Source organism: Piliocolobus tephrosceles, chromosome 10, assembly GCF_002776525.5.
Source record: "Piliocolobus tephrosceles isolate RC106 chromosome 10, ASM277652v3, whole genome shotgun sequence".
Lineage (NCBI taxonomy): Eukaryota > Metazoa > Chordata > Mammalia > Primates > Cercopithecidae > Piliocolobus > Piliocolobus tephrosceles.
The window spans coordinates 62457455-62483377 of NC_045443.1; the positions used below are offsets into that span (position 1 = coordinate 62457455).

Below are 25923 nucleotides of genomic sequence, written 5' to 3' on the forward strand. Positions count from 1 at the left end.
AGAGGAGGGGAAGGATGTAGAATCCACAGGTCTTGATGGCTAATTAGATATTGGGGGTGCAGAAGAAATCTGGAATAATGCCATCATTTCTGATGTGTGCCATTTAAGGCCACAGTGTGACATTCAGGTAGTATTTTGTTTATTATTTGAATATATGGGTCAAGATATGGTCAAGTAAATGTTTTCATTTGGACAGTTTGTTAAGATGGGAATTTCTTCTAAATCACCTACTAAATCAGAATCACCAGGAGAAGTCCTGGGAGCCTGCAGGTGAGCAAACTCCTGTGGTGATTTTGAGACACATCTGTACCCTAGAGAGTGGGAACAGTGTTTCAGGTGGCCTGAGGGCTGAACTCTGGTGCTCACTAATACTTAAGGGACAGGAGGAGGAAGGGAAGTGACAGACACACTGGAAAGAAGTGGGCAGTATGTCCGATGAAAGAAATAGGTTTAGTAAAGTAAGGACGGTGACACGGCTTGTGCATTTAACATTGGGAAGCTTCTGATAAACCTTAGCAAAGGCAGATCACACTGGTTCAAGGATTGAATATGTTGGGAGATTAGGAAAGGGAGATAGATGATATAGGATATAGTCTATACATCTTTTTTACATTACAATTTGATTGTAAAGCCAGATAAAAGAGGGATAACAAAGCAAGGCACAGATTTGAAGGGGTCCTTTAAAAACAATTCTGGAGCACTTACATCATGAAGGGAAGAGGAATCTGTGGAGAACCAGATATTGAAGATAAGGCAGAGAAAAGGAGTAATTGATACAGCATGGTTTCAAGGGAGATGAGAGATGCATTTTAGGACCCAGAAGGAGGGAAGCTTAAGCAGAAGGAAGAACACCTCTGGCTTCTATACGGTTAAGAAGGAGAAAGGGCATGCATAGATGCAAAAAATTATCTTTACAGACATTTGAACACAAACTCTAGTCCCAATTTAGGTGTTGTGGCTACAGAGGTTATATAGGGCATGGCTGTAGTTGAGTGGGGGAGATAGACAAGGAAACCAGCAAGATAACATGTGGCAAGTGTTGTTAGAGTTGTGCTAAGAGATGATGGAAACACAGAGGAGACATGAGACAAGGCTTTGCAGAATTGGAGAGAGGGCAAAATATGAAAATGGGTTTGTACCTGAAATAGAAGGCAGGGACATGGAAGAGAAGGGTTGAGATGAGGACTATGGTAGGGCCAGGACTTAGGGAAAATGTGCATCAGGATTACGGCGGTGCTGACTGATAACCATGGATGCAATTTTACATATACATGTATATGTGTGTATTACATATTACACATATATGTGTATATATTTTTTATATATATACACACACACACAATCATACAATTACAAGTACCAGCTGAAACTTTGTTTGGGAGGACTTCAGAAAATCATTGTTTGTGACCAAGGAAACTTCTTGCTTATCCTTCCCTTTTCCCCTTTGATAACTTCTCTTGAGGCTAATTTAGGTACAGAAAGCCACCGCTTCCAAAAATGCTTGGTACCCTGGCATAATTTCAAAGAAATCTCTTTTCCCACTTAGTTAACTACATTTCTCCAGGAAAAAAAAAATCTTCTCTGTCAATGTAACATCCTTTAACAGGACTCCTGCTGGTCGGTTCTTATATCTTGCTGTGGCAGCTGTGAACATATATACTATTGATTGTTGATGTGTGATATAAATCCGACGGCAGCATGCCCACTAATTGGTTTGAGAGCTAGATATAGACAATGCTGTTTTATAGTAGCTTGTGTAGATAGGCCTAGTCATAGGGTTAATTCTGCTTGACAGCACATCAGCAGCATCTTGAGAGTAATTACCTAACAGAAGTTTTCCCACAGCCAAACTGCGAGCTTCAAAGGCTTCTGAATTTACAACCAGTATTAACCAATATCTGAAACATAATGTTCCCACAAGAGCTCAGAATTTTTTCTTCTTATTATTAAATGTATGGGGTTACTAGGTTCATTTGCTGTGTCCAAAGAACTTAGTGAAAAGTTACTTGGTGTTGAATAATTTCTCAAACCTTGAATAATAAAGAGAATAATTATGAATTTGGTTTTGTATTGCTTTATTAACTTACTGAAACAAGTTAATCTGTAAAGATCAGGTGCCTTTTAAAAAAACATATTTTATCCTGTTTCACCCAAAAACAAATTTAAAACGTTAGTATCTTTTCCATATTGTGCTATGTGTATTGATATTTGCATATTTAGAGGGCCTAGGGTAATGTATGTATTTAAAATGGTTACTCTCTCTCTCTATATATATATTTTTTTATATTTTAGATATATACACTGAAAAATGTAACTATGACCTCCCCTCCCAATCACAGCTCCCTTCCCCGTGAAATAACTGTTCTTTTACAACAGATTTTATATTGTAAAAACTTTCTTTCTCTTTGCAGGTCAGAAACCAAATTTGACTCTGGTTCAGGTATGTTTACATTAATAATGCTATTCTGAATATATTTTATTTATATTATTCTCTAAGGAGTAATTCATCAGATCAAGAAACATTTTGATTTTAAACAGACTGGGCAGTTTTTTTTCAAAATGTGAGTCCCACCTCAAAGCAGGGCTATTGACTGCTTCAAATCATAATTTGAGATGTTCACTTTGGAGTCTTCATAGCTCTGCAATAAGCATTACATGCCCTATATCTGCAGAGTTTCATTTTAAAAGCAGAGGTGGGGGTTATACATACTAATTGCTCAAAGTAGATTATTATTTTCTCAGTGGACAAAGCATCCTGAGTAATTTGAAAATTCTCTTTAGGTTGTCACCAAATGTGGGAGATGGATGCATTTAATTCAGCAAACTATAGAGAATTCAAGCTAATAGAAATAGAAGTTTGTCTATGGCTTACTAGCTTGTTTTCTGTAAAAAAAAAATTTATTGCTAGATGGGTGATAGAAAATGAAGGTCACCTTAAGCCATTATTTTGAATCTATTAAGACAAAATTTACATTCTCACAATCAGTGGCATATCAGCCTCCTTAGACATTTTCTTTTCATTAAGCATGAATGTAGCTATATAATTCTCAGGTTTGACTATGTCATTATGTCACTTGCTGAGATTTATGTGCTTCACAGTTTCTGATGGCATTTACAATTAAAGCACAAAAATTGCCTCATGTCTCATACAAAGGAATTATGTATGCCCTTTGGTAGACTAACAGAAAAATAAACATTAATTTTTGAATTCCAGGAGAAAATAATTTACAGATAAATATATAACTTGTTGAATTTAAAAGTAACATTTTTACTCTGGTTCGAGTTTCACTATATTGTAACCTGAAAAATGTTTTTACTTATTATGTTCACAAAGGAACAAGTGCTATATATTCTTTTTGATAGTAGTGTTAAGGGGATAACACACTTTTTCTTCTTTGTAAGCTTTGTCTGTCTTTTATTGTATAGTTTTGTGAATTTGGTGAGACTCATTAACTACGAAGTCTGTACGTTTGAGTTAACAAATTTACCCAGTTTGAGAACTCCAGAAATCTTTGTATCCTGTGTCTTCTGCAGCCTCTGAATCAGATGTATGAATGACAGTATAAGATAAACATTTTTGGTTGAAAACATTGACTATATAGAGACTAAATGTGGGATGGCGTTGTATCAACTGTTTGACTCCTTGATTCACAAATGGCTCAAAATGAGACAAAAAATCTTTCTCATTTTTTAACAGTTAAAATCTTTAAGTATAATAAAAAATAAATGAATAAATTTGATAGAGAGTGCATTTTTACATAAAAATTACATGTCTTTTTTTCCCTGCCAGTCACCAAATATTTATTAAGAACCCACTTGATTATGATCTGATGTAATTCCCTGAATATCAAGTCAGAAACTGGTTTTAGGGTACGGGGTCTGGAATATAGCTTTTAAAAATGAATAAGTCCACTAGGTTCATTTTGAAGGTAGAACCTGGAAGTAGTGTACAAAACTGAAATATTAGGCCGCTATTGTCAAAGTCAGACAATTTATGTTAAGTTTTCAAATCCAAATTAAAGTGTGCTGCTAAATTCCTGTAGTGAAAGTAAGTATTTATCATGAAAATAGTTATAACATCTGTACAGGCACACATCTTTCACTCTGGTGACCAAAGATTTTGTGCATGACTTATTTTTTTTTCCAAGTTCTTATTTAAAAAAAAAAAATCTATCATGGACAACATCTGCATGTCTTTGAAAACTACAAAGTTCTGTACTCTGAAAACTCTTATAGGGGAATACTGATTAAAAGTTTATTTATTCTTTTAATTTTAAACTTAAATATGTTGTGGAAAGAATTCAGATGTTTTCAAATTAAGAAACAGAATTTTTTTTTTATAAGCTCCTTTTAGCTTATGACTGAAAGAATCATGACAAAGGAAGTTAGAAATGTATTCTTTGGCATCCTATAACATAAATTCTAAAATTTTGGTTAGAAATAAGGTAGCACAGGGCCAGGCACAGTGGCTCACGCCTGTAATCCCCAGCACTTTGGGAGGCAGAGGCAGGTGGGTCGCAAGGGCAGGAGATTGAGACCATCCTAGCTAACACAGTGAAACCCCGTCTCTACTAAAAATACAAAAATAATTAGCTGGACGTGGTGGCACGTGCTTGTAGTCCCAACTACTCAGGAGGCTGAGGCAGGAGAATCACTTGAATCCAGGAGGCGGAGCTTGCAGTGAGCCGAGATCTTGCCACTGCACTCCAGCCTGGGCGGCAAGAATGAGACTCCATCTTAAAAAAAAAAAAAAAAAGGAAATAAGGTAGCATATTGGAACAATTAAATGTATGACTTTAATGGGTTCAGATTCTCTATTGTTCATCAAATACAGAAAGTAAACTATGTCTGTCTAATGTTGTATACAGCTGTGACAAAGTAAGATTTTTAAATGAAGGAATATACCAATCTTACTAAGAAAAAAAAAAAACCATAAAAAATAAATACCATGGTCAGTGACTAGCCATAATGGAAAGGATTTCAAAGTTAAATTATATGTGTGTGTGTGTATACACACCCACCCACATACTTCCCCCGCCCCCACACACAAAGTATATCAAGGAGAGTACCCAACTTATGCAGAGCTTACTGCACAACATTTTTAGTTTATGTAAATAAGTTTAATGCTGTGGAGTGAGATTCAGGAGGAAGGAAGGAAAGTTTTCATTGTCAGCTCATGGTAAAAAGTTTCATTTGTTGATTGTATACCAAATGATTATTTTCCTAGAAATTGATTTAAATTTTTTCTGTTCAGAATCACATCTTTTTTTTTTTTTACAAATGCAAATCCTCAAACAACCTCCTGTGCTTTTTAAGTTCACAATTTTTTATAATGAAAAAATTTCAACCATGTATAAAAGTAGAAAGTATAGTGTGATTAGCACCTATATAGTCATCATCTAAATGTTACGTTTGTTAATTCTTTGCTGAATTTGTTTTAACTTTTTTTTTTTGCTTGAAATATTTTAAAGCAAAATACATACATTTCATGTGATTTTTACAATCTGGAAATTATAGATGGTCTTGAATTATTAAAAGGAGTCAAAGTTTTGAGGTTTTCATCTATTTTAGAAATTTGAGTCATGTACACATGATTGTGTAAAGGATTGTGGCATTTTCATGTCCACATCCAGTTGAAGACTCTTTGAAAGTCCTATTTATGGTGAATTGTATAGTTAAGAAAACCTTCAACCAGAAGGCAGAGGCCCTGAATTAATTCTGACCTGAGAACTCCAGAAATTTTCTATTCTCAAAATTAATTTAGTTAAAATGTCAGCTGCCATTTAGCTGTGGTCTCTATGTACTGAGTAATATACTGATTAGAAACCTTTTCTGCTGATTTATAACTCAATCACCTAAAGTTTTTGGCTTTGCCAATTGAGAACAGTCAGCTTACCTTCTTTTTAAAAGGAGTTTTAAGGTTTCCATTTTATACCTTTTCCTAGTTGATGTACTAATGTTGGCTTGCCTAGGATTGTGTGGAGTTGGTGATTTTACTAATAGAGTAAAACAGACTTCCTTTTATGTTCAGAAGTAGCAAGAAGCTATACTCTTCTCCCCACCTCCCAAGAAGGGAAGTTAGTTGATGCTGGGGGAAGCAGAGCATTGAGTTTAATGTAGTGATTACACATGAAAGCCATATATCAAATCTCAGGAGAAACATGCTTTTGAAAGAGGCAGAGAACTGTGGAGCATATTGCATGATAGGCTATATAAACAGAGCCCTGGAGGTCACTGTGTGGATGCAAACCAATTAAATAACAGAACTTACTGGCTTTGCTTTCTGTCATCTGGATAGGGAGGATCACAAGTTAACATGCACAGGATTGAAGTGTAAACTTTGTTTAAATAAGCTAGGCACCTTTGGAAATTTCATTAACTCTTTCAATCCATTGCTAACATATACTTTCAAAAACCAAAGTCTCTGGGAAGTTTTTAAAAAATCCAGAATATATGTTCTCTTGGCCTTCTGTACATACCCATTGACAAAGGGTAATGAACTAGTAATGAGTAGGATAGAAGAAAAAGTGAAGGATGAGGGTGAAAAGACCAAGAGTTGGCTCTGTCGCCAAATTTCAAGAATGTGCTTGTCTTTCAAAAGCAACCCATTTGGAAAAGCAGAGCTCTTGCAAAATAACTGAAAAAAGATATTTTTCTCTTCTGAGTTCTGGGTATAAGGATATAGGTGGAATTTACTAGTCACTAATATAACATCAGGATATTGTTATTTCTGTTCCAATAAAGTAGAATAGCTTTCTGACCAAGAAGAATCTAACTTATTATAAGTTAACCTTATCTTATTAACTTATTTATAAGTTAATAACTGGATGTTAAGGACAGCTTGTACTATAATTCTGTGGTCCCAACCTTATCAGGCAATGTTTGGGTGAGAAAATGAAGTAAGAAAGTTAAATGGTATAGATTCGTGGTCCATAAACATTCAAAACAAAGATTCTTTTTTTTTTTCTATGGAGTCATGTTGGCTGAGAAAGTGAATAAACTTATGTTTAGTGCTTGTTGATTCTGGGCTGCTTGGAATAGCTATATGAAGGAAATGGGCTCATAGAACACAGCAACTCAAAGGTATAAGATTTCATGAAAGCAAATTATGGAGGATTAAGAAACCTAATGAGCATGGTTTAGTGTGCAGAGTTGAGGAGGGAGCTCACTATTAAATAAAGCCGAGAGTGTAGAAGGTTAGGAGATCCTAAAAGACATGATTATAAAAGGCACAACAGAATATAATTATGCTGAAGGGGCGGGGGGGGGGGGGGGCAGAATCCAAGGAACAAAAAGCAGCTAGTGTCGCTTTTAGGATCTGTAGTTAAAAAGGAATCTACACCAGGGTAAGGAAATCAAAGAACATAATCAGTGAAAACTTGAGGCAAAAACCTAAGTGCAGGGAAAAATAGAGTGGGGCTGTTAAGGTAGTCACTAAGTTGAAGGGAAATGAGGAATTTGAAAGTAGTGGAAATAGAGTTTTGAAAGCTTATTAACAAATGAGAGAATTTGCCTAACGTAGTAAACCTTCCTCAAGAGCTATTAATAAGGAAGTTATTTTCAGTTCTTGTAAGCTTGAGAATATGTTGACAATACTTTTTAGCTGTACAGTTCAATTTCTTCATTTTAAATTTCTTATTTTAAACTCGTAACATTGATGAACAAGGAAATAAAATATAAATATTTATATAAGAATATTGAAATCTGCATTTAGGCATCATTTATCAGCAGAAATAAGAAAAATATCGACTATTCATCTATTCATTCATTCAACATATATTTATTGGGCATACCATATGCCAGATGTTGAGGTTATAGCTGTGAACAGGGTGGATACAAGTCCTTCTGTCATGGAATCTTACACTGGTTGGTTCCATGGTCCATTATACAAATTCACATGAACTTACCTGCATACTTAACTGAGGAGGCCTAACAAGACTAAAACTTAAATCTAAATGGTGAATCAGAGACCTCTTGATATTTAAACATAAGCCAATTTATTTTAGATTTAGACAAATTCACCTTTCTTTACTTTATTCAAGCGATATCATTCTGTTTTCTACAGAATTTTAAGAGAACAGCCTAATAATGCTAATAGTTAGGGTGTAATGTTTCTAGAGTTTTAAATAAGGAGCGACATTTTCCATTTGATTATCATTTTTTAAAAAATCAACTTAGAAGAGAACACACTGACAAATATTTGTGAATATGGTTCTATTCTTTGTTTTTGTTTATTTCTTTGACAGGATCCTGTTCAAGGTTAGCCTGAAAAATCAGGCAACCTTCTCCATAGCAATCTTTTTTTTTTTGAGACAGAGTCTTGCTCTGTTGCCCAGGCTGGAGTGCAGTGGCATGATCTCAGCTCAATGCAAGCTCCGCCTTCTGGGTTCATGCCATTCTCCTGCCTCAGCTCCTCAAGTAGCTGGGACTACAGGCGCCCGCCACCACACCTGGCTAATTTTTTTTTTGTATTTTTAGTAGAGATGGGATTTCACCATGTTAGCCAGGATGGTCTCGATCTTCTGACCTCATGATTTGCCTGCCTCGGCCTCCCAAAGTGCTGGGATTACAGGCATGAACCACCGTGCCTGGCCTATGGCAATCTTTCTTGATTGAATAGAAGCAAGTAGAGGGGACATGGCTCTTCATCCCCTTTTATAGACTAACTTGACCAGGAAGCAGCGAGGCATAGTGGCTAAGTGCTGAGGTTTGGGTCAGATAGATGTAAGTCTCTCTTTCCAATAATTTCCTATTGATTTTCTCAGATTTCATATGTACCATTATGTCACATACTTACATTTTGTATTTTTTCTTAGAACTAGAGCATTTAAAAACTGAATTTCCTTCATTGGAGCTTTAGCTGAATCCTATAGTTTTAATATTTTACTTATTTTTATTATTTTTTTAGAGGCAGGGTCTCTGTCTGTTGCCCAGGCTGGAGTGCTGTGGCACAATCATAGCTCACCATAACCTTGAACTCCTGGGCTCAAGTGACCTCATACCTCAGTCTCCCAAGTAGCAGGGAATACAGGTGCACACCACCATACCGGGCCGATTTAAAAAAAATTTTGTAGAGACTGGATCTTGCCATGTTGCCCAGGCTGGTCTCAAACTCCTGGCTTCAAGCAATCCTCCTGCCTCAGTCTCCCAGAGCACTAGGATTAGGCATGAGCCACTGTGCCCAGCCCAATATTATATTTTAAATCAATGCAGTTTTAATTTTATTTTGAACATGATAGTTATTTAGGGAAGTGTTTTGTTTTTTTTTTTTTGATTTCCAAATTTTCTACCCTCTACTTTTATTAATGTTTTTCAGTTTTATTGTTTGATAGTCAAAGAATTTGGCCCTACTACTTTTTAAAAAGTCTATTATTCAGTACTTATTAAAGTTCTAATTTTGGCCTTCCATGTATTTAATTTTTGTGGCTTTTTTGATGGAAAACTATATTCTCTGCAATATAAAGGCTTCAATGGACATTTAATTAGATTAACCTGATTCATGATAATTAATCCTTTGTATCATTATTTATTTGGTTTTTATTTTTTCTGACAAGGACGGTGAAAGGAATGAGTTTGTCATTTTTTTTTTTTTTTTTTTTTTACCTGAATTCTGCTTCTTTAGATATCACCATCCCTGTGTTGTCAGCTCCACATACTCCATAAGTCTGGTGGCAGCCAATTTACTTGGGGCGTATATTACACTTGTCTCCTTGTAGAGAACATTTCTGCAAAGCAATGCTCCTATAAATGAAGGCTGCTAAACTAACACAGGAACAGAAAACCAACACTGCATGTTCTCACTCATAAGTGGGAGTTGAACAATGATAACACATGGACACAGGGAGGGGAACATCACACACTGGGTCCCGTCAGGGCATAGGGGTTCTGGGGAGGGATAGCATTAGGAGAAATACCTAATGTAGAAGATGGGTTGACGGGTGCAGCACTTGTATACCTATGTAACAAACCTGTATGTGTCCCAGAACTTAAAGTATCAAAAAAAAAAAAAAAAAAAAAAAAAGAAAAGAAAAGAAAAGAAATGAAGGCTGCTGTAAAGAGGAAACATGTTATTCCAAACTCATATGTGAAGCAAGAAGTTGCTGCAATTACCATCTGTAAATACCAGTGCTCTCCTCCTTCCACATATCCCATAACTTTATAAGGAAGGAGGCTCTGAGACTTTATATGATTCAAATGTTTGTTTTCTCCACTTAAGAGCTTCCCCAACTACTCCATCTGTTTGGCAAGGTTCTATTTACCTTTTAATGCTCACCTCAAACATTACTATATCAATTAAATGTAGCCTTCCTTGACACCTTCCCAGCAGTCAGCCATCTGTTTCTCTGTGCAAACGCTGTCTCTTGTAGCACTTATCATCTGCAGTAATTATTCGTGTGAATCTTTTCTCTCTCTCCAAGTCTGTGAATTTCTTAAAGGCAAAAGCCATGTCTCATTTACCTTTATAGCCTTGATGTCTTTTTTTATTTTTTATTTATTTTTTATTTTTTTGAGACAGAGTCTTTCTCTGTCGCCCAGGCTGGAGTACAGTGGCACGATCTTGGCTCCCTGCCTCCTGGGCTCAAGTGATTCTCCTGCCTCAGCCTCCCCAGTAGCTGGGATTACAGGCGCACCCCCCCCCGACCCCTCCGCAACCATGCCTGACTAATTTTTGTATTTTTAGTAGCGATGGGGTTTCACCATGTTGGCCAGGCTGGTCTCAAACTCTGTATCTCAAGGGATCCATCTGCCTCGGCATCCCAAAGTGCTGGAATTACAGGTGTAAACCACTGTGCCTGGTCTATAGTCTTGATGTCTTATATGAGATAATTACTCAATAAATAAAAATCCCATGAGGTTGGAAATTTTTGTTCTTTAATAGTAGTAGAAATAACTATGGAAGATTTATTCTCCCCTTTTATAGTGTTGAGTTGTTGCTGGGAAGTTACTACTGGGCCAGAGTTGACAATTTCCAAGCTCTTTGCATCTATGTAGAGACATGTAACTAATTCTTACAGTGGTATGTATGCCATTTTTAGGTTAAAGGTATTAAGTAGTCAATATGCTTTCCTTATATCACTTTTCCTCTTCTGAGGTTAACTCATAGTTACATGTTGAACATGATGCAATCACAGTGTGGAAGGAGTTTGGATTGATACATCATACTTGGAGGAGATCCACGCAAGAGAGCCATTCATCCTAGATTATCTTCGTTGGACTTCATGTATTATGAAATAATTTTTTTGTGATAAGCCACTGAGATTTTTCTATCACTTATTATAGCAGCTAATGTTACTTACCTTGACTAGCCCAGTGCTTCGACTAGTACTTGGCAAAAAGTTATTTGCTTATAATTATTATCTAGTGGCAAATATTCCTAGATTTTTTTTGGATAAATGATTGAATGAGTGGCTATCTAACCTGAAGGATCCTTTAAACGAAGGATTATACAAAAATAGAATACTATGTTCTGTATAGTCACCAAGCCTATCAGCTAGAGAGTATCACAATAGTGCAGTATAATAGGCCATCTCAGAAAGTGGTGATTTAAAACAATCATCATTTATTCATGCTTATATGTCTATGGGTTGGTTGGGTATTGGCCGGCACATGCTAGTTGCAGGTTGGGTTCAGGTCTGTTCCACACTTGTCAATGATGGTAGAAGATAAGAGGGCAAGCCCAAATATGCAAGCACATAATTATATGATTATAAAACACCTTGAAAATATAAAATGTAGTACAGATTTGTATATGGTTGCAATGTGGCCATTAGTAGGCCATTAAAAAGGTTGCTGGCCACACACAAAAAGTAGCATTAATTGCCTTGGTGAATTTTTTGTATATAGTATCTGGCTATTAACTTTCAGGCTCAGAAACCTAGATATTTCACTATCTCTCAGGGGTGGACTCACATGGACAAACCCAGAAGACGGACGGATGAAGCCAGAATGCCACTGTATTTCTTTATAATGAAAAATGTAATTTCCACATGAGTGAGGATACTTACATCTGCATGATCAGTGTTTTCTTTTTTTGTAAGTAATTCAGCTACATGAGACACAAAATCACAATAAAAATTCACTTGATCAGTTTACCAACATAAATCATTAATGTTGGGACTGAAATTTCCTTACTGTAACATATCAGCCTAAAGCTAGATATCTTTGAGAAGTTGAATCAAAATGGAGAATTGCTGTTGAGTACAGACTAAGAACAAAGAAAACAAATTGAATGTTTAGTTGTATGAGTTTAAGTTAACAATTGTCTGTCTCCAAATAGGGATGGTCCTGGCTAGTGAGACCTTTTATGACATAAATTTAATTGGCCACAACTTCATTCATCCATTCATCCATCTACCCATCCACCATCTACCCATCCATCTATATAAAAGATAGCCTTGCTGTTGGACCTGGACAATATACTGCAAATTCATTGCCTAAGACCTTGTTTCCAAATTCACAGAGCAGACCTTGGAAGCAATTGTAGAGCTGACAATTTACAGTTTAAATGTTTCCTACCTTATTGAAATAAATATTAAAATTTCAGTGGTTTAATAAACCATGTCAGTGTACTTAAATTAACATATAGAACAAGGTCAGTATATAGATCAAAATATAGAACATTTCCACCTGTTACATTCCCTTGTATCTTTCTTTCGTCAGTCCCCACTCATCAGAGGTAACCACTCTTCTGACTTCAGTCACCACAGATGAGATTTCCCTGTTCTTGAATTCCATATAAAATAGAATTATATGGTATATACTCTTTTTCATATGGTGGCTTTTGCTCCATATCATGTTTTTAAGATGTGTTCATGTTATTTGTACATATCAATAGTTATAGCTGAGTAGTATAAATTGGGAAGTACATTTTGCTCCAAGTTTGGCTACCATTGATGCAGTTGTGTTTACTGAGCAGTCTTGGTTTCTAATATTCTCAGACCCACAAGACAATTATTAATATATTGAACCAGCATGTAGGCATTTTTACTTTGACTCAGTGATCAGTCATGATCAGTCAGTCAATTTGCGTGTGCATGTAGAGCACTTACTCTAAGACATGGTGGAGGACGCATGAGTATGAGATAGTTTCTACATTTGTGGAGCTTATAATCTAATTAAAGAGATGAAATATATACACATGAAGATATCTGTAGCTTCAGGGTAATTTGAATGGTCTCAGCAATGGAGTCCTAGAATAATTTAGAAGACATGAATTACTTTAGAGTATGGTGATTGATCAGGGCAGTTGCATGGTGGAGGTAGAACTGAAATAGTCAAGGGTAGAATATGGATAGATTAAAAAGAGGGAGATAATTTTAAATAGAGGGCCCCTTAAGGTCAGGCACAGAGACATCGTTGCTAAATGTATTTGAGGAACAGTAAGTAATCCAACTTGCCAGAACTGGAATATTTTTGTTGGGGGGATTCTGATATAGTTGGGAGTCTATTAGAGACCACAGGCTTGGCCAAGGCAGGTGGATCACCTGAGCTTCAGGATATCGAAACAGCCTGGCCAACATGGTGAAAACACATCTCTACTAAAAATTCAAAAATTAGCCGAGTGTGGTGGTGCACCCCTGTAATCCCAACTACTTGGGAAGCTGAGGTGTGAGAACTGCTTGAACCCAGGAGGCAGAGGCTGCAGTGAGCCAAGATCGCGCCACTGTACTCCAGCTTAGGTGACAGAGCGAGACCCTGTCTCAGAAAGAAAAAGAATTGGTACTTAACTCTGTGGCTAATAATAATAACAATGACAATGACAACAAAACAATTTCAAAATTGATTTTCTGCCTAATATGTAATATACACTGTACTAAGTGTTTAATATTAACTCATCTAATTTGTATAGCCCATGCATTATTATTCCCCTCTTATAAATGAATAGACCAAAGCAGAGGAAGTTTAGATATTTGCCCAAGGTCACATAGCTAGTAAGTGACAGAACTGGGATTTGATCCTAAGTAGTCCGATTCCAGAGTCTTAACCTATATGCAGTATAAAAACCTAGAATATGAGTTGATGGGATGAAAACAATAGTTTATGCATTTTTAGTCATACACCCTATTCCCACATGACATACTTGCTCACACAGTCACATGTAGTTGTAGAAATGTTATCCCCCTCCAAATAGTTACTCAGATTCAGTAGTCTGTTGAGAAATGGATTTTGAAGGTACTGTAAGAATTTTAATTAAAATAACATGCATTTATTCCCCTAGCTTTAAATTCCCTGCTAAGGAAGATATTCATGAAGGATTTGTTGCAAAGCAATGATAGAGGAAGAGTTAACTGGTTCTAGAGAATTTATAATAATTTGTTTTAGACTAGGGTTTTATTTTTAACATAGATCAAAATTAACATAATTCAATTAATATAGTTTACTATGGTTTTGACAGGAGGTGAAAGTACTTACCTTATATTGATAGATATTTATAAATTGGAATGAATTGGTGATCATGGTCACCTTCTTTGGGCAGCAGAGCAAGGATTATTTGGCTATTCATTATGATTGATATATCTTGCTCATTCCTGGGTAGAAATAAGCTACATTCAATTGCAACGTGTAGAAAATTTTGCTATAGCACATTACTTGTTTGCAGGCTTAAGATTTTTAACATCTTGTTCCACTATGAAAATATTTTATTTACTAAGGAATATGTACAAATTTAGTAAAACTATCAGTTATTTGCTTATAGTATCAAAATATTCTAGTAAAAATCCTTTAAAATGATAATGACTTTTTAGTTCTTTTTTTTATTATTATACTTTAAGTTCTAGGGTACATGTGCACAACATGCAGGTTTGTTACATATGTATACATGTGCCATGTTGGTGTGCTGCACCCATTAACTCATCATTTACATTAGGTATATCTCCTAATGCTATCCCTCCCCGCTCCCCTCACCCCACAACAGGCCCCAGTGTGTGATGTTCCCCTTCCTGCGTCCAAGTATTCTCATTGTTCAGTTCCCACCTATGAGTGAGAACATGCGGTGTTTGGTTTTCTGTTCTTGCGATAGTTTGCTGAGAATGATGGTTTCCAGCTGCATCCATGTCTCTACAAAGGACATGAACTCATTCTTTTTTATGACTGCATAGTATTCCATGGTGTATATGTGCCACATTTTCTTAATCCAGTCTGTCATTGATAGACATTTGGGTTGGTTCCAAGTCTTTGCTATTGTGAATAGTGCCTCAATAAACATGCGTGTGCATGTGTCTTTATAGCAGCATGATTTATAATCCTTTGGGTATATCCCCAGTAATGGGATGGCTGAGTCAAATGGTATTTCTAGTTCTAGATCCTTGAGGAATCACCACACTGTCTTCCACAATGGTTGAACTAGTTTACAGTCCCACCAACAGAGAAAAAGTGTTCCTATTTCTCCACATCCTCTCCAGCACCTGTTGTTTCCTGACTTTTTAATGATTGCCATTCTAACTGGTGTGAGATGGTACCTCACTGTGGTTTTGATTTGCATTTCTCTGATGGCGAGTGATGATGAGCATTTTTTCATGTGTCTGTTGGCTGCATAAATGTCTTCTTTTGAGAAGTGTCTGTTCATATCCTTTGCCCACTTTTTGATGGGGTTGTTTTTTTTCTTGTAAATTTGTCTGAGTTCTTTGTAGGTTCTGAATATTAGCCCTTTGTCAGATGAGTAGATTTTGAAAGTTTTCTCCTATTCTGTAGGATGCCTGTTCACTCTGATGGTAGTTTCTTTTGCTGTGCAGAGCTCTTTAATTACATCCCATTTGTCAATTTTGGCTTTTGTTGCCACTACTTTTGGTGTTTTAGACATGAAATCCTTGTCCATGCCTATGTCCTGAATGGTATTGCCTTGGTTTTCTTCTAGGGTTTTTATGGTTTTAGGTCTAACATTTAAGTCTGTAATCCATCTTGAATTAATTTTTGTATAAGGTGTAAGGAAGGAAGGGATCCAGTTTCAGCTTTCTACTTATGGCTAGCCAGTTTTCTCAGCACCATTTATTAAATAGGGAATCCTTTCCCCATTTCTTGTTTGTGTCAGGTTTGTCAAAGGTCAGATGGTTGTAGATGTGTGGTATTATTTCTGAGGACTCTATTCTGTTCCATTGGTCTATATCTCTGGTTTGGTACCAGTACCATGCTGTTTTAGTTACTGTAGCCTTGTAGTATAGTTTGAAGTCAGGTAGCGTGATGCCTCCAGCTTTGTTCTTTTGGCTTAGGACTGTCTAGGCAATGCAGCTCTTTTTTGGTTCCATATGAACTTTAAAGCAGTTTTTTTCCAATTCTGTGAAGAAAGTCATTGGTAGCTTAATGGGGATGGCATTGAATCTATAAATTACCTTGGGCAGTATGGCCATTTTCACGATATTGATCCTTCCTTCCATGAGCATGGAATGTTCTTCCATTTGTTTGTGTCCTCTTTTATTTCACTGAGCAGTGGTTTGTAGTTCTCCTTGAAGAGATCCTTCACATCCCTTGTAAGTTGGATTCCTAGGTATTTTATTCTCTTTGAAGCAATTGTGAATGGGAGTTCACTCATGATTTGGCTTTCTGTTATTGGTGTATAAGAATGCTAGTGACTTTTGCACATTGATTTTGTATCCTGAGACTTCGCCGAAGTTGCTTATCAGCTTAAGGAGATTTTGTGCTGAGACAATGGGGTTTTCTAAATATACAATCATGTCATCTGCAAACAGGGACAATTTGACTTCTTCTTTTCCTAATTGAATATGCTTTATTTCTTTCTCATGACTGATTGCCCTAGCCAGAACTTCCAACACTATGTTGAATAGGAGTGGTGAGAGAGGGCATCCCTGTCTTGTGCCAGTTTTCAAGGGGGAATGCTTCCAGTTTTTGTCCATTCAGTATGATATTGGCTGTGGGTTTGTCATAAATAGCTCTTATTATTTTGAGATATGTTCTATCAATACTGAATTTATTGAGAGTTTTTATCATGAAGGGCTGTGGAATTTTGTCAAAGGCCTTTTCTGCATCTATTGAGATAATCATGTGGTTTTTGTCTTTGGTTCTGTTTATATGCTGGATTATGTTTATTGATTTGCTTATGTTGAACCAGCTTTGCATTCAAGGGGTGAAGCCCACTTGATCACGGTGGGTAAGCTTTTTGATGTGCTGCTGGATTCACTTTCCCAGTATTTTCTTGAGGATTTTTGCGTTGATGTTCATCAGGGATATTGATCTAAAATTCTCTGTTTTGTTGTGTCTCTGCCAGGCTTTGGTATCAGGATGATGTTGGCCTCATAAAATGAGTTAGGGAGGATTCCCTCTTTTTCTACTGATTGGAATAATTTCAGAAGGAATGGTACCAGTTCCTCTTTGTACCTCTGATAGAATTTGACTGTGAATCCGTCTTGTCCCGGACAATTTTGGAATAAGTGCGATGAGGTGCTGAGAAGAATGTATATTCTGTTGATTTGGGGTGGAGAGTTCTGTAGATGTCTATTAGGTCCGCTTGGTGCAGAGTTGAGTTCAATTCCTGGATATCCTTGTTAACTTTCTGTCTCGTTGATCTGTCTAATGTTGACAGTGGAGTGTTGAAGTCTCCCATTATTATTGTATGGGAGTCTAAGTCTCTTTGTAAGTCTCTAAGGACTTGCTTTATGAATCTGGGTGCTCCTGTATTGGGCGCATATATATTTAGGATAGTTAGCTCTTCCTGTTGAATTGATCCCTTTACCATTATGTAATGGCCTTCTTTGTTTCTTTTGATCTTTGATGGTTTAAAGTCTGTTTTATCAGAGACTAGGATTGCAATCCCTGCTTTTTTTGTTCTCCATTTGCTTGGTAGATCTTCCTCCACCCCTTTATTTTGAGCCTATGTATGTCTCTGCATGTGAGATGGGTCTCCTAAATACAGCAAACTGATGGGTCTTGACTCTTTATCCAATTTGCCAGTCTGTGTCTTTTAATTGGATCATTTAGTCCATTTACATTTAAGGTTAATATTGTTATATGTGAACTTGATCCCGGCATTGTGATATTAGCTGGTTATTTTGCTCGTTAGTTGATGCATTTTCTTCCGAGCATTGATGGTCTTTACATTTTGGCATGTTTTTGCAATGGCTGGTACTGGTTGTTCCTTTCCATGTTTAGTGCTTCCTTCAGGATCTCTTGTAAGGCAGGCCTGGTGGTGACAAAATCTCTAAGCATTTGCTTGTTTGTAAAGGATTTTATTTCTCCTTCACTTATGCAACTTAATTTGGCTGGATATGAAATTCTGGGTTTAAAATTCTTTTCTTTAAGAATGTTGAATATTGGCCCTCTCTCTCTTCTGGCTTGTAGAGTTTCTGCCAAGAGATCTGCTGTTAGTCTGATGGGCTTCCCTTTGTGGGTAACCCAACCTTTCTCTCTGGCTGCCCTTAACATTTTTTCCTTCATTTCAACTTTGGTGAATCTGACAATTATGTTTCTTGGAGTTGCTCTTCTCGAGGAGTATCTTTATGGCATTCTCTGTATTTCCTGAATTTGAATGTTGGCCTGCCTTGCTAGGTTGGGGAAGTTCTCCTGGATAATATACTACTAAGTGTTTTCCAACTTGGTTCCATTCTCCCTGTCACTTTCAGGTACACCAATCAGACGTAGATTTGGTCTTTTCACATAGTCCCATATTTCTTGGAGGCTTTGTTCTTTTTACTCTTTTTTCTCTAAACTTCTCTTCTTGCTTTATTTCATTCATTTGATCTTCAATCACTGATACCCTTTCTTCCAGTTGATCGAGTCGGTTACTGAAGCTTGTGCGTTTGTCATGTAATTCTCGTGTCATGGTTTTCATCTCTATCAGTTTGTTTATGGACTTCTCTGCATTGGTTATTCTAGTTAGCCATTCGTCAAATCTTTTTTCAAGGTTTTTGGATTCTTTGTGCTGGGTTTGTAATTCCTCGTTTAGCTCAGAGAAGTTTGATTATCTGAAGTCTTCTTCGCTCAACTTGTCAAAGTCATCTCTGTCCAGCTTTGTTCCATTGCTGGCGAGGAGCTGCGTTCCTTTGGAGGGGGAGAAGCGCTCTGATTTTTAGAATTTCCAGCTTTTCTGTACTGCTTTTTCCTCATCTTTGTGGTTTTATCTGCCTTTGGTGTTTGATGATGGTGACGTACAGATGGAGTTTTGGTGTGGATGTCTTTTCTGTTTGGTATTTTTCCTTCTAACAGTCAGGACCCTCAGTGGCAGGTCTGTTGGAGTTTGCTCGAGGTCTACTTCAGATCCTGTTTGCCTGAGTATAAGCAGCGGAGGCTGCAGAAGAGTGAATATTGCTGAACAGCAAATATTGCTCTCTGATCGTTCCTCTGGAAGCTTTGTCTCAGAAGTGTACCCAGCTGTGTGAGGTGTGAGGTGTCAGTGTGCCCCTAGTGGGGGATGTCTCCCAGTTAGACTACTAGGGGGTCAGGGACCCACTTGAGCAGACAATCTGTCCATTCTCAGATCTCAAACTCCGTGCTGGGAAAACCACTACTCTCTTCAAAGCTGTCAGACAGGGACATTTACATCTGCAGAGGTTTCTGCTGCCTTTTGGTTGGCTATGCCCTGTCCCCAGAGGTGGAGTCTACAGAGGCAGGCAGGCCTCCTTGAGCTTCTGTGGACGCCACCCAGTTCGAGCTTCCTGTCTGCTTTGTTTACCTACTTAAGCCTCAGCAATGGCAGACACCCCTCCCCCAGCCTTGCTGCCACCTCACAGTTAGATATCACACTGCTGTGCTAATAATGAGGGAGGCTCTGTGGGTGTGGGACCCTCTGAGCCAGGCACAGGATATAATCTCCTGGTGTGCCGTTTGCTAAGACCCTTGGTAAAGCACAGTATTAGGGTGGGAGTGACCTGATTTTCCACGTGTTGTGTGTCATGGTTTCCCTTGACTAGGAAATGGAATTCCCTTCCCTCTTGAGCTCCCCGGGTGAGGCGATGCCTTGCCCTGCTTTGGCTATTGCTCGTTGGGCTGCACCCACTGTCCTGCCCCCACTGTCTGACACGCCCCAGTGAGATGAACCTGGTACCTCAGTTGGAAATGCAGAAATCACCCATCTTCTGTGTCGCTCACACTGGGAGCTGGAGGCTGGAGCTATTCCTATTTGGCCATCTTCGCATGGATTCTAGTTCTTATGTCTCAATAAATTTTTCATTGAGTCTTTTGTGTTGTAGAACTATGCTAAGAACATTTTATAAGAGGTCTTTTGATTTTTCATTAATTTCCCAGGATAGGAATGAAAAATTGACAGATTTAAAGTAAATATTTGCTTAATGATCACTAGTCTTAGTGAATTTTCAATATCTGTGTTTTAGATGTTCAAACATTATTCCTTAATTAATAACTTAAATGGCCATATGGTCTATATTGTATTCGATGTTGCAAATTAGTAACCTTCTATTCTAGTTGTACTTTTGTTTTTGTTAATATTCAAGACATACTTAATTGATATATATTTAAGATGTATAATTGACACTGTATTTTCACACAATAGCATGTAATAATGTTTGTTGAATAAGTGATAAGTGAATGAATGACATATGGAGTAATGTTGTTTTGCCATTTCCAACCAATGTGGAGTATTTCCTGCTAACAAATATCACCCTGTCTTCACAAAATATGTCTATATATTACCTTGCATCTAAATCATTCACATTGTGAATGGAAGGCTATATGTAGATGGTGAGAGGTAAAACAGACAAGAAAATTTAATGACAACAAAAATATTTTGTGGCAGAACATAGGGACACAAAACAACAATGTAAAGATTCAAGTTGTATGGCCTATCAGTGGTTTTTCTACCAAAAATAGTAACCCTCAGTCTCCCCAGTCAATCAAAAATAGACTTTGGAGTTTTATCCTAGATTTAAATTTATTTCTGTGTTAGAATAGTCTATTAAAATTATTTTCCCCATGTTGTTATACACTAATAGTCAGTAAAATACATTTTTACAGTGTGAATGAAAGTGACATTAAAATTCATTTAAATTTATACAGTAGAATTATATTTTTGGGAATCTGTTTAAGTTTCTTGTATTTTGTGGCTTGTTTCATATCACTTTTTTATTTATTTTAGTTTTTGAGACGGAGTCTCGCTCTCTTGCCCAGGCTGGAGTGCAATGACACAATCTCGGCTCACTGCACGCTCCACCTCCTGGGTTCACGCCATTCTCCTGCAGCTTCTTGAGTAGCTGGGACTATAGGCACCCGCCACCGTGCCTGGCTAATTTTTTATATTTTTAGTAGAGATGGGGTTTCACCATATTAGGATGGTCTAGATCTCCTGACCTCGTGATCTGCCTGCCTCAGCCTCCCAAAGTGCTGGGATTACAAGCGTGAGCCACTGCGCCTGGCAGATACTTTTTTTCTACATATTTGCTTTTTCAATTATACTACATAGGAATTTATTCAGTTTTTCTTCATCGTGACCACCTGTTTAGTTAGCAGTATTCCTTGAAATATTGTGATGATATGTGGCTTTTACTGATTTATTAGAAGATTTGTTGGGGCTTATTTTGTTGTTTTAAGTGATGTACTAATATATTACTAATATATTTATTTTTTATAGCTATATGGTTTTATTTTTTCAGGCTTGTAGAAGAATATTACATATCAAGAACTTAGAATTGCCTATAGTTTCCAGCATATATGTTATACACACACCCCCACCACACACATGTGTATATATACATGCATATATGTGTATATATATGAATATGTATGTGCATAAAAATTTCCTCCTAAACGTTTTAAAATCAGGTTAAATTTATTTATGATAAAATATAATTTTTTTCAAAAGCTTTCTTTGTAAAATTAGTATGCATTTTATGCAATTTAAGAATTTTATAAATAGCAAATATAGTTATGTCCAATATGGAAGCAACTTCATAGAACTATATTTACTTTTTTTTGTTAAAATGATATACATTTTTATGACAAAATGTACAAATCAAAAAGGAAATTTTAATGTCAAAATGAATGTGATTTCATTAGTTTGTAATTTTAATTTACCAATATTTAATTTCACAAATGTTTGTTGATCACACACTCTGAGTTTTGTGCATTGCCTCGAACAAGCTAGCTGTAAAGTTTGTAGAATAATTTAGTATCTAGCAGAAATAACTCTTGGCATAGAAATATACTAATGGTAGGATAGTCTTTCATGATTGTGACAAGTATGAAAGAAGATTGCCTCTTTCTGAAGCCTGTTTGTTTTGTAGTTAACAAGGCCAGGGGAGACTTGATTATTTTTTGCTTGTGTGCCTACACATACCTAAGGAAAAATTAATCACAGATTACAGTGTCACTTTAATTATGCTATTAATTTAAGTATTGATTCAATAGCTATTTACTGTTCACAATATTTTAGTATTTGTAAATTTCTTGGTGGTATGGGTAACAATAAAGTAATGATAAATGGATATTTTTATCTAAAGTAGGAAATCACATAATTGAACAAAGATGCATTGTTAGTAAAATTTTTTTTTTTTTTTTGAGATGGAGTCTTGTTCTGTTGCCGGGGCTAGAGTGCAGTGACATGATCTTGGCTCACTCCAACCTCCGCCTCCCTGGTTCAAGTGATTCTCCTGCCTCAGCTCCCAAGTAGCTGGGATTATAGGCATGTGCCGCCACGCCTGGCTGATTTTTGTATTTTTGTAGAGATGGAGTTTCACCACGTTGGCCAGGCTGGTCTAGAACTCCTGATCTCAGGTGATCCACCCGCCTCGGCCTCCCAAAGTGTTGGGATTATAGGCATGAGCCACCGCCCCCTGGCCAAATTATTTTAAATGTAGAGATATGATGCTCGATATCAATCAGCTTTATTATTTACTGTACATGACTGTATATTTTGAGGGAAGTGTTTAAAGACAGATTATATTCTTAAATGTGATTAAATGTAATCCCTATTTTGTAACCAGTTTTAAACAAATGATATTTTATGCATTTTCAAAGTACTTTAATTTGTTTTGTAGAAATGCAAAGGACATTATTATGTCTTTTATAAAAAGATTGGTAGGAACTTCCTTTTCTATTTTATTCTTCTTACTGGTAGATTTAATAATTTTCCTCTTTTGGAATGATTTTTTTGAAAGATATTTCCCAATTCATATGAATTTTGATATCTATTATGTGTCACCATGCAAGTAATGTGTCTATGTAACAAAAAGATGTGTATATTTATCTGTTACCTACATTTGTTAATAAGAGTCAACACGATGGCTTTATATAGGATGATCAAAAACAGGAAAGCTGTGGTTTAGAAAATGTTTTAATCTGTTTCAAATAGCTTAGCAGGGCAATCTGGTAAAAATGACATGATTAATGACTGAAGAAGATTAAAATATTTTCACATTCTGTTTTTAATGACCTCTATCTTAAGTTTCTACCCTAAAATTTACAACTAGTAAAATATTATAGGAAAAATATATCATTCATAATCCTCTTGAAGTTGTGTTTTACCTTATCAAATTGTGCCTTCTTTTTAGCCGAAAATAGCATAAATTTAAAACAAATTTTAACTGAAATATAGCTTTTGTGTTATTCTTAAATACATTCATTAAAGTGTTAATATTTACTAGGTTTAACATAAAAGATCTAAGATTATGTTTTCAATTAGACAGGATAAGACTTCAGTCAGTGTGTAATTTTTAAAAATTTATTCTTACAACTAGGCAGATCTTCATCATTTGGAAACAGGTCATTTTAGAAAGTTTAATTATAAATGTTTTCTATGTGCATAAATAGGTGGCAAGTATAAGTATTAATGTTGGAGTTTTGCCCATTGACTCTAGTGGCTCTGTCTTTTTTATCCAAAGATAATGATGTGTATTCAATCTCTGTCATATTTACCTAGAGGAAGTCTTTTTAATCCCTCATTTTTCTCCTTCACTGAGGTTATGTGTAAATACTACATAAAATAGCAAATGGAAGGAAGTCTGTTTTGTCTAAAGATACCATTCATCTTAAACAAATACATCAGCCTGTCTCTGAAAGGACAGTGATATGGGTTTTATTTGGTGGGAGAAGGAGGAGGATGGATAAGACCAAAGCAAAAATATGTGGCAAATTATATGAACTGGTGTTAAATCCCTTTACAAATTGGATACATTTTTTTGATTGTTTCTGCTTAGGGGAATCACATCAATGCCACCCGACATTGTTACAGCATTTCTTAATTTTCATTACTATTTGCATATTTATTCATTCCTATTTTCATAGTTAGGAAAACTTGTATTGATTTCTGACAGAAATCTGAAGCTAATCTTTGCTTATAGCACCATTTTCTGGAAAGCCATATATATGAATTTATAATTCCAGTATGGGAAAAAGAATGTATTACCTTCTCTTAATTATATCTGCTTCTAAATTTCATTATTTCTAAATTTAAACTCCCACAAAATTAAATAAAATAGCTTTCTTTAACCTGCTATGTTGTGAATTCTTTTCGGACAGAGGCCCTGTTAAATTTATCTATTATATTTATCCCCAGCACTAAAAAAATTAAAATGAATTAATTTTTAATTGCTTGCATTTGCTTACTTATATTTATTGTGAAAACTAATGTATTGGGTGTTACTTCTGCCATCTTGTTTCCTCTTTATTATGCCTCCTTGTGGTCTTCTCTTTCCTTTAGTTGGATTAAAGTTTTGCCCTTTTAAGAAAACTTCTAGTTGTAAATTAAACATACTATTTCTGTTTATTCTGTCTACCATCTAATTCTAACAAACATATTTGACCTGATATTTTTTCTGTTAATATCAGGAATCAATTAATATCTATAACTTCCTTTCTTTATTTCAGTATGAGAACTTTAGTACACTTTTGTCTCTGACCCCTGCATGTTTCCCATTATGCCTCTACTTACTTATCATTTTTTAAGAATGCTATTAAGCATTACAGCATCATTGTTAACTCCCGTTTAAACTTAACTATTTAATTTTACCTATTTATTTACTCATTACTGCTTCTTGTGTCCTGTCTTTACCTTTTTTAGACTTATTTTTCATTGTGCTTCTGTTCTTCTTTGGCTATTCTTTCAGAAATGGTTCTAGATATTTTATTTTTTCTTTAAGAGTAGTTGGTAAAGAGAACTTACCTGATTCTGGGATCTTTATGTTGCTTCCATTAAGGGTGGAATCTTTTTTCTTTTGAATGATAAACTTTTTCATAAGTATGATTTGAATTTAGTTTATAACTCATTTTCTAAAGTTTTTCTCTTGGAGAAAAGGAGAAATTTGTTAGGTATCATACAGTTAAAAATACACTTAAACAAATACTTCCTAGACATCTTTTCTATGCAATAAATATCCAGTATTGACAAGAAACATATGAAGTAGATATCTGGTTTAGCATATTAAGATGTGCATCTTTTCGTGTTATAGCTTAAATTTGGGCTTGATAGTTCCTTTTTTTCTTCAAGAGTAGTAATTTTAAATCAAATACATACAAATTAAATTTTAAAGAAATAGTATCTTTGATTAAATCAGAATACACATTGCATCAATTTTTGAATGGTATTACTATTTTTGGATACTTAGTTAACAACAATACAGCAATTCAAAGGATGACAGGATTTTACTTTGATTTTACATTTGTTACAAAGACAAATGTAACAAAGACCTTTCATGTCAGTTTTGTCATGAGTGAAAGAGTAGAATTATTGGTTACACAGATACATGTACCTTTAATATAGACTGTATATCCTAATACTTCTTGGTCTTATCTCATTATTTCAATTCTGAGTTTATTTATGTAAGGCTATTGTAGACCTAATGGGTGACAGGATTACAGTTCAACAGCAGTATCTCATTTTAAAAGCACTGAGGGAGTAAGTTTAACACAACAAAGAATATAGTTTGAGAATGAAAGGCAATGAACAAGGGGAACTAAAAAAATTAGCAACATGAATAAATAAATATAAAATCTATGAAAACAATGGCTAATCTACACATTTTTATGACT

At 35.9% G+C, this 25923-nt stretch overlaps 1 protein-coding gene and 1 long non-coding RNA gene across 5 annotated transcripts in view; one reads left to right on the forward strand and one right to left on the reverse strand.

Annotated features, from left to right (window-relative positions):
* MSRB3 (methionine sulfoxide reductase B3) overlaps positions 1 to 25923 on the forward strand; it is a 181293-nt gene that overhangs the window by 82714 nt on the left and 72656 nt on the right. For all 4 annotated transcript variants that reach the window (XM_023225124.2, XM_023225123.2, XM_023225127.2 and 1 more), the window contains one exon: positions 2412 to 2440. In XM_023225124.2, the coding sequence (XP_023080892.1) occupies positions 2412 to 2440 (29 nt within the window). The remainder of the gene's footprint in view (positions 1 to 2411; positions 2441 to 25923) is intronic.
* LOC116418960 overlaps positions 9564 to 25923 on the reverse strand; it is a 39203-nt gene continuing 22843 nt past the window's right edge. Inside the window, exons 3-4 of the long non-coding RNA XR_004229178.1 lie at positions 25058 to 25177; positions 9564 to 9725 (exon numbers count right to left, since the gene is read on the reverse strand). This is a non-coding gene — a long non-coding RNA (uncharacterized LOC116418960). The remainder of the gene's footprint in view (positions 9726 to 25057; positions 25178 to 25923) is intronic.